Source organism: Neofelis nebulosa, chromosome 10, assembly GCF_028018385.1.
Source record: "Neofelis nebulosa isolate mNeoNeb1 chromosome 10, mNeoNeb1.pri, whole genome shotgun sequence".
NCBI lineage: Eukaryota > Metazoa > Chordata > Mammalia > Carnivora > Felidae > Neofelis > Neofelis nebulosa.
This window is the reverse complement of record NC_080791.1, coordinates 103,437,249-103,451,197: the sequence shown is the minus strand read 5'-3', so window position 1 is coordinate 103,451,197 and position 13,949 is coordinate 103,437,249. Positions and strand designations below refer to the sequence as shown.

The 13,949-nt window shown below is 39.9% G+C and overlaps 2 protein-coding genes across 4 annotated transcripts in view; one reads left to right on the top strand and one right to left on the bottom strand.

Moving 5' to 3' along the window:
• Nucleotides 1-11,724, bottom strand: part of ZFP91 (ZFP91 zinc finger protein, atypical E3 ubiquitin ligase) — a 46,435-nt gene extending 34,711 nt beyond the window's left edge. For all 3 annotated transcript variants that reach the window (XM_058689073.1, XM_058689075.1, XM_058689074.1), the window contains exons 1-2: nucleotides 11,261-11,724; nucleotides 5,617-5,645 (exon numbers count right to left, since the gene is read on the bottom strand). In XM_058689073.1, the coding sequence (XP_058545056.1) occupies nucleotides 5,617-5,645; nucleotides 11,261-11,610 (379 nt within the window). In that variant the 5' untranslated portion in view covers nucleotides 11,611-11,724. The remainder of the gene's footprint in view (nucleotides 1-5,616; nucleotides 5,646-11,260) is intronic.
• Nucleotides 11,725-13,949, top strand: part of LPXN (leupaxin) — a 41,196-nt gene continuing 38,971 nt past the window's right edge. Inside the window, exon 1 of the mRNA XM_058689077.1 lies at nucleotides 11,725-12,605. Coding sequence (XP_058545060.1) covers nucleotides 12,590-12,605 — 16 coding nt within the window. The 5' untranslated portion in view covers nucleotides 11,725-12,589. The remainder of the gene's footprint in view (nucleotides 12,606-13,949) is intronic.

Genomic DNA, 13,949 nt, shown 5'->3' with positions numbered 1-13,949 from the left:
TCATTCATTCCATTTATTTAAGTCATTAATTTCATTCAAGTGTTTTGCACTTTCCAATGTTTAAGTCTTTCATGTCTTGTAACATTTATCCCTAACACCTATTTTTTGATGCTCCTGTAAATGGTATAATTTTATAATTTCAACATTTTTGTTACTCACATACAGGAATACAACTGATTTTTGTATGTTGATCTTGTATTATGTGAGGCAGCATCAAGATGCCTTGCAGATTTTGCCCTCAATCTTTTTGCAAACTGCTCTGAGGCCACCACGACCCGAAAATGTCTAGACTGAAAGACCAAAGAGAAGAGGGAACAGCCCAACTGAAAAACAACAAGTTTCTGTATTTTAAACTATTGAACTTTTGGAAGGTTACATGGCAATAGAGAAGTGATACAAGAGTTTAGGAAGAGTCACAGTAAAGAAAATAGGGTTTAGAAATTCTCAAAAGAGGCAAAATTACAAAGAAGCTAGGATACAAGTTGGGAGATTAACTGGGATCAAAACAGCAATGAGGTAGGCAGGCAGAGGGCAGAATCACAGTTACGTCTAAGAGAATTACTTGCACTGAAGCTAAAGGGGGCTTTGCCTTGATGTAGTTAGATCAATGTGGCTAGTTTTAATTCAGAGGAGCTTGATCCTTCTTGGACTTAGAAGGTCAGGGGGCATGAAATCATAGCTAAGTCCTTTTTGTCAGAGGTTCTTGTCCACTCATGCTTCAGTTTGCTTCCACCAGGGCATTCTGCTGCATCTCTCAAGTGGTTGTGGCAGGAACTGGATCTCAACACAAAATAATTACTCTACATTACAAAATTAACTTATAAGTGTTGTGAGAGATGGTTTCTTTGTAAGTTGAATCATAATGGGCAAACTGTTACAAAGTTATTTCTTTGTATGTAAGGGAAAGACTCGTTTATCTGATAAAACATCCCACAACTGAAATGAGTTGATAAGCCCATGGGCTTTCTGAGCCCATGTCACAATCCCCACAAGAGGTATGTCTGCACTTCTAGAAAACTAGAACAGAGAGCAAGAACCACAGGAGGTCTAGGTATTTGAACAAGAAAAATAGTTTAAAGGATATGGGGCATTCCCAATGAGGAACTGGATGTCTGAGTAGATCATTCTCCTACTGACAGAAATAATATAGCTCCTGTTACCTTAAGATAAAGAGCTAGGAACAAAATAGGACAGATAAAATGCTATGTACTGTCAGCCATTTGAGACATGAACATTATCGTAACAGTCAGAAACTTGAGTTTCTGAAACCTGATCAGACTACTCTGTATATTTCTATAATTAGCTCTTTGTTTCTCATAAATAATTAGTAAAGTCCATTTTGAAATATTCCAGCGTCAGCAGTATTAAGAGAAATCAAGGAAAGCAAGGCTCTTTTTTAAACTTATATTTAAGCCAACTTTAGAAGAGTATTATTGAATTTGTGAAGAATGCTTCCGTTAAAAGTGATCATATATTTGAGAGTTAAGACTGAAACTAAGTATATGCCCCCCCCCCCTTTTTTTTTTGCCTAGTGATTCTCCTTTCAGAGCTCTTTCCTATTCAAAACCAGTAAGATTTTAACTAGGGACACCAGGTTATCAGCCAGGAGACTCAAAATAAGAATTGTGAAGACAATGTCCTAAGTAACTTCTCACATCATCCTTTGTACAAAAACTCAAATGGAAAAATTAAAGTTAGATTTTTCTCAATGGGAGTAGGTAAAACAGGTGGGAAGCCTGTTCTATATAGTTAAGAATAACACAAATATTGTTTAAGGGTACTGGAAATGACAGGATAAGAAATAATCCAAGATATTCCAACATAGGAAAAATGAAATAGTCTGATGAAATTAAAACTATAAAAATTGTTAAAAATAAATTCCAATTTGGGCGCCTGGGTGGCGCAGTCGGTTAAGCGTCCGACTTCAGCCAGGTCACGATCTCGCGGTCCGTGAGTTCGAGCCCCGCGTCAGGCTCTGGGCTGATGGCTCAGAGCCTGGAGCCTGCTTCCGATTCTGTGTCTCCCTCTCTCTCTGCCCCTCCCCCGTTCATGCTCTGTCTCTCTCTGTCCCAAAAATAAATAAAAAACGTTGAAAAAAAAAAAATTTAAAAAAAAATAAATAAATAAATTCCAATTTTTAAAAGAAAGGAATACAGAGCTATAACATATAAATTAGATCAATGAACACAAAAATGGAGGATGTGATCCAGGAAAGAAATAACAAAACAAGCTAATATTTTAGTAATAATTCCAGATATTATGTTGATTATAAATTAGATAAGGCAAATAATCAAAGCTCGTAACAATTTAAGTAAATTCCCAGATCTATAATGAACTTATTTGATGACTCTGTCTAGGTAATGTTTTCTAAACGTTACTACCCTGTAACAAGAAGAGTAACTGAAAACAGTAAAAGAATTCTGAATAAAAGGTGAAACCCGGAGTTTAATACAATCAAATTTTTAAGCACTCAGTGCTCCGAAGTGTTTTCCACAAATTCTAATTTTATCAGCTATCCCTTAAAAAAGCGGGGGGGGGGGGGGGGGGGTTCTTATAGTCAATTAAGTTAGGGAGTTACTGCACATTTTGGTATTTTTATTGCTCACTACTCAACAAACAAAATCTGAGAGGCCCTGCAATAAAAAAAAAACTAACACACTGATGACTCAAACACCTAGCACATTTGACTCTGTAAATACTTATTATTCCATGAAACACTTGAAACTCACTTTAGTAAACATTAAGATATTATAGTCTCCTTTTTTTTTTTTTAAATAAGGTTTCATCTTGGGCAGTTTTAGTTGGAGGTTTGAAAGTAAAGAAATTAAAATTAGTGGATAAAGTAACACTGGAATTACTAATAAACTACATTGCATTGTGGCAAACTATCACTATACTTATTACCATAAGAATAACATTAGCTGAAAACAGAGAACAGAATGAAAACAGAGAGCAAAGTTAAAAAGGAACCTGCTAGGCTCCATCCCTCAAAATTTCTGCTAACACTCTTGGAAGCTGGCAATGGTAAACTAAACTTTTACGTTTCAAGTTTTTCCCTTTTTGCTTCTTCTGTGTGGAATGCTCTTCAGCTATCTACATGCACACTCAGGTCTCAGTTACAAAGTCACCTGCTCAAAAGGGGTCTTCCCATGACATCGTAACTTCATCAAACTCTGAACCACATTATTTTAATCAACTGTTTCACTGCACTGATTTAATTACCAGCACAACCTAGTACCTAGAATGCTGCTGGACACATAATGCGATGCTCAACAACTACTTGTTCAATGAATTAATAAACACTATCTTTGCAAATCTCCATTTGTTTTTATATATTTTCATTTTCCATTTGTTTTACATATACCTATCTGGGTTAAATAAACACAAGAACAGGAACCAATACAAATATGTTTCTTTACTATTTCAAGTGTAAAACAATCAACATGGCACTTTGCAACTTCATAATTTTAAAACAACAAGTTGTTTTTTGTGTGTATGCAACATTATTTGTTTAAACAGGTCCAAGGTTCTTATCTTTGACTGAAGGAAAGGATATAGTTTCACGCTGTTTGGAGTAAGTAAGAGTTAAAAACAATCCTGAAAACATCTTGTCAATATTAAGGAACAGAATTAGTAGTACCTCTAGAAAATGTCAAAAACCTGCTCAAAATTTTGAATAACTTTGGAATGAGTTGAGTTACTTCAGTTAAAATGCAGCCAACTGAACATGAAAACTATTCCAGAGTAACAGAACAACTTTCTGAGAAGTTAAATGACAAGAAAAAGGGTAAGAATCGAGGTGAATTTAAAAGCCTAGGGAAAAGTGACCACCACAGCCTCCACTTCTGTATTCCCTGGTCTAGTTGTTTAAATGTACATAAGATACAGTTTTCTTACGTGCCTATATACTGTTCAGAGTTGAACAGCCGCAATGAAGAGATGAAAATGAGAGCTGGAGAGTATCTATTTCTTCAAAATTTTACAGTTACCTTTTACTGAATGTTCACTGGATTTTGAGGTATTGATATTATTTGCAATAAAAGGCAGAACTTGAATTCAAGTGCTGAGCTCTAACTAGAGATTTGGAGCATTTAACTAGTGAATTGAGTGAACTGATGGAGACTGAGCTACCCAGAATGCAGTTTAATCTCTCCACAGCTGCACAGCTATGTAACAAGCCAATTTCTGGTTTAAGACATCTATGCAAAGAGCAATTAATTTATCTCCAACAGAGATTCAAAATTACCACCACATCCTCCAAGTTCTCCTCAAGGCAACCCAAAATAATTTCTTTATACATACTCTTTAGACACATCAAACAACTTTAGCTCTAATAAAGGCAAGCTGAGGATTTTGTCTTTTGTTTTAATAAAAACTGCTCTGGTACTTGATTGCCACCTGTCTACGTTTTCTTCACAACGTAACATTTCAAAATGATCTCTGAATAAGGAACGTTAGACCTTCCATTCTTGGCAGACTCTATTTTCCAAGTAAGAGCAGCAAACTGGTCATGCAAAGTTTTCTACACAAAAAAACTTGCCTAGAATAAATATTTCTGCCTGATATGAAATACTAGCCTCAGGTTCTAAAATTCAGAGGGAAAAAAAACCTGGTAACTGGTATCTAATTATTTACAAAGCAGCCACCAATTTAAGTCACTGGTTCCTAATCACACTGTCATTCTTCTACATGGCATTAAAATCCAGGTTTTAAACTTGCCTTATACATGTTACATTTTCTCAAAGCATTCTTTATGAAGAGAAAAATCTTAATATATATGAACATATGTACGTATATAAACACATACATACATAAACACATGTACATACATAATTGGCCAAGCCTCAGTTAGTAGATTTGTCAGACACAATAAATGAAATGCACTTAAAAGTACACTTGTTCCAGTCTTAAAACGGATGCTGCATATTTGATTTAGCATCAAGAAATGCAGGCAATAACTAGAAAAAATATATACATATAATGACTGAGCAACTGGCCCAGCATGTTAGGGGCCATTTTAATAATCCAATCTGCAAAGCCAGAATAAAGTCTTTTTAAAAAAAAAAAAGTTGTTTTTTGTTTTTGAAAAGGTGGACATTAGCTTTCTTTCATAATCCAGATAAGCAGAAGACTACATTTAATATCTATATTTGGTTTGGTAAAACTCTTTTAAAGAGAAACAGTCTAATGATCCCATTTAATGATTCATCAGGCTGAATGAAATCTTAGAACACTTTTCTTCTCACATTCTTCAAACTGCATTTATAATTTGAGTCTCTACAGGCACCAAGATTTTGTCTATACTTTACTCTGTATATTGTGTATCATTTCTGTTACTTTACTAAAAAACCATATAGCTAAAAACAAATTGCAATAAACTAAAATGAGATAATCTGATTTCCCACTGATTAGGTTTCCAAATAATGCCAAAATGTTCCACTTGCCCAAACCTAGCATCTAAATAGGTTCTAATCACACAAATAATTTTTTACTAAATAAAAATCACTTTTAAATGAGAACAATCTGAATCATTAGGCTGCAGTTTATTCTATTTTCTATCAGATTATAAAACAACCAGTGTAATGTACATGACAGATAAGAATGCTCAAGTCTTACCTTTGTCAGTTGTTACTTTGTCCACGCATCTGAAAGAAATGAGAATCAACTATTAAAAGAACAATCTTGCACGCATTCTTAAAACACAGATATTTATCTCTTTCAGGTTCATCTCCAGAGTGATACAGAAAGCACCTAGAGTAGTGTGGTCAATAGAACTTTCTGCAATGATGAAAATATTATATATCTGCACTTTCCAATATGATAGTCACATGTGGCTACTGAGTGCTTGGAATAGCTTATGTAATTGAGGAAATGAATTTTTAATTTTGATTAATGTAAATTTAAACAGCTATCATATCTGACAGCACATAGTTACAGTATTCTTCAAGACAGTTTCTAACTATAAAAAGATTAATACAAAGGAAATATTGCTGATTTTATTATATTAAGTGGTTATGTAAGAAAATGTCCTTATTTTACTAAACGCAGTAACTAGGGGTGAAATAAAACATTTGAGATTTTCTCTAAGGTATGTCTGTCAAAAAAAAAGCGGGGAGGAGAAGGGAGATAGAGGTAACGAGCAAAATCTTGACAACTATGGAGATTTCACTGCACTTTTTTCTCTATTTTGTGTATACTTGACAATTTTCACAAGAAAAATTTAATGAACCTAACAGAAAACCCCAAATTATTCATTTGTTATACCCAAGTCAAAATCTAGTTCTACAAAGGCAAAAGACTGGACCTTAGAAATAAATATAATTTGTACTTTACAAATTAGATAGCAACAGCAAAGAGTTTTATGTGTTATAAATGGATTTTTAAAAATGTTACTATCTTGTCTTAAATTTGTTAACATTTCTATCATTCATAACTGTTGAGTGTGGTAAAATGAACCCCTGCCCCTGGAGTCATTACCCAAATTCAAAAGTCCTCAGGTCTTGGATCTGTATTGTAAAGATGTCACACAGTATTTCTGAAGCAGTACAAAGTTGGTTTGGTTTTTTTCTACTTTTTGAAAGTAACCCTGATATAAATGAAAATCTTATGTAATAAAAGAATGTCCAAATACAGAAGCCATAGCATAATACAAAATCTGTTCTCCTTAGAAAGAACAGCTATCATTTTCTCATCCCACTTTTTTTTTTTTTAAAGCTTGGTATTATAATTTTGTTTTAAATTATATTATCAACATCCCAGTTAATAATTAACATAACTGCTAATCATCCTAACTCTAAAGGAGAAGTACAGATTTAATTGCTAAATTTTGAAACTAGGCAATAAACTTTCCAAAAACCGTTTGGAATGCTAACATGTTTCTATTACCATATTGATCACCATAAGAGGAAAGCTCAGAATTTTAAACTTCTACAACTGGAGCTTTCTCCAAAGAGTCTCAAAAGCTGTTTCAATTCAGAATATTACTGCCTTTTCATTCCCATTATCATGACACCTTACAAAAGGAAATAGCAAGAAAGTGTCACCCAAAGGTTTACTACCATTTTACTTTAAGCAAGAAAATACACCAAAAATGGAATGCCATGTACCAGAAAATAGAGCAATATTTGTTTCCTTCATTTGTAACCTCCCCCGAAACCTGTAGTAGTCCCTCTAAGAATACTCCATTTTAGCCAATAGGGTTACTCAATACCTAGAAGTTTAAAAAAGTATTTATTGAAGTTTTACACAAAGTGCATTGGCTAAACACAGGCCTTATGATCATGGTAGAACAAAAAGAAGCCTTTTTTGCAATCTAACCTACTCTTAGTTTAAGAATTAGTTTCCGTATTAGTAAAAAGCAGATGTTTTAACTTGATGAATTCAGAAAAAAAAAATGGTAGAAATGTACATATAGTTTTTTTTAAAAATATTTTTGAGAGAGAGAGAGAGAGAGAGAGCGAGCGCATGGGAGAGTGGCGGGGAGAGGCAGAGAGAGAAGGGAACAGAGGATCTGAAGTGGGATCTGCACTGACACCAGTGAGCCACATGCATGGCTAGAACTCACAAACCATGAGATCATGACCTGAGCAGAAGTCAGACACTTAACCAACTGAACCACCCAGGCGTCCCGAGAAATGTACATATACTTTAAAATGAGACGTGGATTAGGGGTGCCTGGGCGACTCGGTCGATTAAGCGTCCAACTTTGGCTCAGGTCATGATCTCATGGTTTGTGGGTCTGAGCCCCACATCAGGCTCTGTGCTGACAGCTCAGAGCCTGGAGCCTGCTTCAGATTCTGTGTCTCCCTCTCTCTCTCTGCCCCATCCTTTGCTCACACTGTGTCTATCTCTCTCAAAAATAAACATTTAAAAAATGTTATTAATAAAATAAAAATTAGACATGCATATAAACATCTGCAATTAAAATATAAGAATCTGAACTCTTAAGCTTATTGGCCAAAATACAGCAAATGACGAACCAAATTCTTCAATAGTACTGATATAAAAACCTTTCTTCATATTTGGTTTATCTTTTCTTATAATTAGCCTTAAAGTTTTATTTTAAAATGTTTCTAGCATTTAACTTTATGCCTTTCTTTTGAGCGAATTCACTGAAAAATCATTTCCTTCCATAAGGATTTCCTGTTAACTTTTGAATGTTTCAATGTAAACGAAAACATTGTTACAAGCATAAATGTATATTAAAAACTGTAACCTAGTTATCACTTAATTATAAAGCTAACTTCACAAATCATAAATTGTCAGTTATTGATGAAGACACTAATTTAAAGAGCTTAAGTAACTTGCCCAAGGTCACTTAGTGAGTAGTAGAAAGCTGGGAGCAGAAACTATCTAGTCCAATCTTTTTCTACTTCATTACTTTGCCTTCTAACAAAAAAAGAGGTTTCAAACAATCCAAATCCCTGTAGTTATTAACCTTTTAAACTTCTGTACACTTTGCTGTCTCTTCAATCAAGAGAAACAAATGTAGGTGAAACAGCTATTACTGAGAATTTATAGGAGGAAACGTTGAAATATGTAAAAGAACCTGAAAAGAACAAGTAATTAAGACAGAGATTAAATCTCTTCCTTCTTTTTAAAAAATTGCCATATGTTGTTAGGAAAATAGAGAAGAAGGTCAGAGAATACTTGACCAGGGTTCAGTAAACTGATACTCAAAACCTCACGAGAAGTGCCTGGGTGGCTCAGTGGGTAATGTGGTTAAGCATCCAACTCTTGATTTAAGCTCAGGTCATGATCCCATGCTTTGTGAGACTGAGCCCCAAGACTGAACCCTGCGTCAGGCTCTGCAGTGAAACCATTGAGCCTGCACGAGATTATCTCTCTCCCTCACTCTGTCCCTCCCTCCTGACCCCTCCTCTCTCTCAAAATAAACAAACATTAAAAAAAAAGAAAGAAAAAAACCTTTTGAAATATCTTGAAGGGTTAAATAATTTTAACTGATTAGTTTTAAAGTTACTTTAGCACTCTGAAAATCCGTAAACCATGCATACATGTTTCACAAACCTTCACTAATCACTGCATCTTCCCTTCAGACTGCAAAGTCCTTCAAGACCAGGACAATGTCTCATTTACCCTTATAAAGCCCCGCCCAACAGGGTACCGGGCCCAGTTACTGCTCAATCATGGTTTAGTTAACTGAAATGCTTTAGAACTCCTTTGATTTCTAGGGCATGCAGTAAATTATTACTAGGAAAGTTTATTTTAACAATGTGATCAAAATTGTGTAACTTTAAATTAAGAGACAGTTCTGAGGCTAAGAGAAGGTAAAAGAACACTACTATCTTTTACAATACCGGACAAGAGGAAAGGACACTAAGAATTAAGGCTCTATCTTTCTCCCCCCAGGGAATCATATGGAGAAAAAAAACTGAAGGGATTTAATTAAGTCATCTTCATCCAAGTTCAACTGTTTTAAAGTAAAAAGACTCGTAAGTACTTTTTTTGCCAAGAGTTAGGGGAAAAAAACCAAAGAAATGGAAAAAAACTATTGCAGTAGGTGTCATCAGGTTGAGATATCATTTCTGTAAGTAAAACTGGTAGGAAAGTGGGAGGGAAATGAGCAAGGAAGTTTAGGTATATTTTACTCAGATGGGTAGGTGAGAATGGAAGGGCATTTAAAAATGTATTATGAGGTTATTAACTTTCCCAGGTGTGGCAAAAGAAGGAAATGGAAAAAAAGTCCCAACTTTGCAGAGCTTCCATAAAACCACCACGCACCACTTATGTCTCTAGTATGCTACCACCACTCAAAACTAACTTTTAGCAAAGACTGCATGTAGTACGCACTAGGCTTTGTGTTAAGTGCTTCACGTGCTGTACTTAATTCTAATTCATCTCATAAGGATTAACATTAGCTCCTATAAACAATGAAACTAAAGCACATGCAGTTGAAGAAATTTGTCCAAGGAACTTAATCCAAGTAAGGGTAATGATAGCTCTTTTCAAACTGGTGAGATTAAATACACAATCTTAAAAGTTTTTGTGACTGGAATTAATCTACAGGAATTAGAATCCCAATCGCAGCCAAATGATTTGTATGCACAGATCCTTGTTCACAGAATTGCAGTTTACACAACAAATTCTCTGGATTATGTTAACTTAAATAACATTCAAAAATTTGAAGTACATCTAACACCTCTGAATTTTATCTCTTTCTGAGGGGCTTCTAAGACAAGCATGCAAGTCACAGACGTAAGTCTTAATTTTGGAAGAGGTGTTTTCAAGTTTTAAATTTGGGATAAGCCAAATCTTGCCACACTATCTTTGGGAGGGGGCACTTAAAACTGTAATTCCCCACTCCAATTTTCCCTTTTACCCATTTTTTTCACTTGAAAGTCGAAAGATAAAAATGATATTTTCAGCGACGAATTCAATGGCTAATATGATTAATTTCCACAATTTACAAACACACGTACTCAGTATTTCCGACATAGAAACATCTTTAAATATTTATGTTCCTGGTCCCTCCATTATCACTAGATGATAACAGAATTCCTTGAAGAATTGTCTTTTAAGGATGAAGTTCCTACGTTGGAGCATAAGCACAAGCAGAGAAGCGAAAACTAAAAATAAATAAATAAATAAATAAATAAATAAATAAAATAAAATAAAATAAAAGGAAAACCACTAAAAGATACCCATCTGATTCTGCTGTGTGAAAGACTACACTTAAAATTGGCAGAGCCACGTTTCACCCTAAGCACCAGATTCCTAAAACAAGTGAAACGTGATGTGAAAATTCAGCAGAGTGGAACAAACTACGTAAAGCTGCTCATACAACTGGCTCTCGAGCTAATTAATGGGAAGGGGGGGTGGGGGCCACACACTTCAGAAGCCAAGACCGTGCTGTTGATTTCCTAATGGGGATGTGATGTAATACTGGAGAGCCGCCTTACGAGGGGAAGGGACAGGCTGACAAAGGGAGTGCAGATGCCAGAGTGCGGGCGAAGCCTGCGGCGGCGGGGAAGAGGAGGGCCGCTAAAGGCGCAGGAAAGGTGTATCCCACAAAGGACGACCTCGGGGAGAGGGGAAGTGGCCCCGCGGACGGAGGGCACGGGGGAGGGCCAGAGAGGAGCGATGGGACAGCTAGCAGGGAGGCGGTGTGACATCTGGCGCGCGAGCCGGCAGGGGGCAGAGCAGGCAGGATGTCACGTGGAGTGGGTGCTACGGGAGCCGAGAGGGTTGCGTGCGGACAGAGGGGGGTCTTTCCCACCGCCTGAAAGACTGCGTTACTCACAGGAGTCGCGGACTCTTCTTGCCCTGAGCTGGAGACGGGGGCTTCGCGGCCTGGGACTGCTGCCCTGGGGCGTCGGGAGGCCTGGCGCTGGGGCTGCTCCTCCGCCGGCGGGGATACTCGGCCTTCCTCCGGCGAGACACAGCGGCGGCGGCGGCGGCCGCAGCGGCCCGGCCCCGGTCCCGACCTCCCCTCAGCACGCGGCTGCTAGTGGTCCCTGCAGGCGCCGCCGCCGCCGCCGCCTCAGGGGGCTGTTGTTGGGGCTCCTCCGGAGCCGCCTTGGCCGCCGCCGCCTCTCCCCCTTCCTGGTCCTGCTGCTCCGGGGGTCTCGGCTCTTCCGTCTCCCCCGGCATCGGGGCTCGTCCGTCCCCCACCCCCTCGTCCCAGGCGGCGGAGGCGGAGGCGGCGGCGGCCGCGGCGCTGCTCCCCCCGCCCCCTTCGCCTCCCGGAGCGTCCGGCTCAATCTCACTCAGCGCTCCTCTTTCCCCCCTCCCCTCCGCCCGGCTCCGAGGGCGCCCCCCCCCACCCCCTGCCACTCAAGGCCCGCTACCGCTGGCGGCGCGCGCGCCCGCCACAGACGTGCAGCGGACCAATCGGAGAGGAGGGACGGCTTCTTCGCCCTGCCCCTCGCGGCCTCTCACGCAGCGACGTACCAGGTTCCCTCCCCCACCCCTTCCTTCAACCAATCAGGAAACGGCTCTAAGGGAGCGCGCGAGGTTTCCTTCCCCGCGCACCCGTTCTCACCGTTAAACGGCTGCGTCTCGCGACAATCCTAAAGTGACCTTCCTCCCCCTTCCCCCGCCCCACGAGCTCAACGCGCGCTAGGGGCAGTGGGAGGAGCAGGTCCCGCGAGGAGATTGGTGGGAGGAAAACGCACCTTTTTCCCCGCCTCGCGCGCACCCTGGACTGGCTGCGCGCGCACCTGCCTCCCTAAGGAGCCGCTAATGCCACAGGGCTCTTTCTATCCTTCTTCCTTAAGCCGCGGAAGTAGCTTTGGCGTTCTTCTGCCTCCACCCCGACCCCACTTTCCTGTCTGTGGCCTTTCTGTCCCCAGCGCCGCCAGGTCTTGCGGAAAGAAGGGGAAAATTTTTTGAGTTGTCGCTTCTCCTTTAAGAAAAAAAACGCCGTCGGCTGCCGGATGAAAGTCTCTGAAAAAATGGCGGCGGTAGAACAGAGGCGGGGTCATGAGGGCAAGGAGGGCCCGCCTCTTGGCGCATGCGCAGGGTCAACTTGTCAAAAGGCATCCTGGGAGATGAAGTCCTGAATATCCTGAGCTTTAGGAAAAGACGACAGGCAACCGGAGGCGTAGAGGATGCTGGGAGGTTTTGAGTGATGCACGATGGGAAAGGTAGTTTACTCGTTCTGCAGTGGGCGTTTGCTCTTTCAAGGCGGTAGTATTTCCGGGTTAGGCCGTGAAACTTGCACAGATCCCAGCTGGGTTGTCGGGGCAGTTGCTGGTTGGGATAGCTTAGGACTGTTTTCCCGACTTTGGAATCGGTGTTGGCGAAACATTTCTTGGGTGGCCACGTTCACAGTGGCCTGGGTTGGTTACTTTGCACCTCCTAGCGTTCATGTTTGCAGTATACGCCTCGTCATCTTATGTGTGACCCGTGAGCTCTTAGAGGTCAGGCACTGAATCTGGATCCGTTGGGTGCTTGTCGCATAGCACAAACCCACCACTAATTTGGTTCTTAATGAAAGTCTGTGGAGGGGCGCCTGGGTGGCTCAGTCCATTAAGCCTGGGACTTCAGCTCAGGTCATGATCTCACAGCTGGTGGGTTCCAGCCCCACGTGGGGCTCTGTGCTGACAGCTCAGAGCCTGGACCCTGCTTTGGATTTTGTGTCTTCCTCTCTCTCTGTCTCTCTGTGTCTGTTAAAAATAAAAGTTAAAATTTTTTTTTTTTTTTTTTTTTTTTTTTTTTTAATAAAAGTTTGAGGAAAGGATTCTAGAGTTGCTGTTTTACCAGATGCTGGTGCCAAGGAGCTGGCGTCAGCTGCCTAACTTGGCTGTGGTCCCTGGGCTGCAGGGAAGGGGGTAGGGTGAAGGGTTGTTATCGTGATTCTGTGACCTACTCAGAGAAACCCAAGGCCTCTTTCATGCTCCCTCCCTCAAAGCCACTTGGCTTCTGTGGTTTTGAATGTTTCTGCTGCACAGGAAGCACGGTCAGAACAGCAGCTTTGTCAGAAATTACCTGTCTGTTCACTAGCGTATGCAACTATATTATCCTAATGCGTCAAATGGGAGTTTCCATTTGTTTTCCAAGTTGCAGTCAGTGACTCCTGCATTCCTTCCTTACTGCTTTTCATGAACTGTACCCAGGAAGCGATGTGAGAGAACGGTTCTTACCCCTAGAAAATAAAACATCCAGGTTTAAAACCCCCCAGAGAAAGCAGTTGGAAACAAGATCTGGGGATCCAATTCTAAATTTCACATAAATCATTAAGTTAAACTGCAGATGGAGTCTAATATTTGCAAGCCAAGTGCTGAAGTGCATTTTTCCTCGGTGTCTTGGCTTAGTTACCAGTTCAGCTGAGGCAAATGGCATATTTGCTATCGAGTGTTCTGCACTTTCATAGGACTAGTGACATTTCAGTTGTAAAAACTACAGATTAGTGTGGATGGGAATTTTTTCAAACCCATCTGGACTTTTGGAACAGCACTGACATCCAATGGCTGCTCAAAGTAATGCAG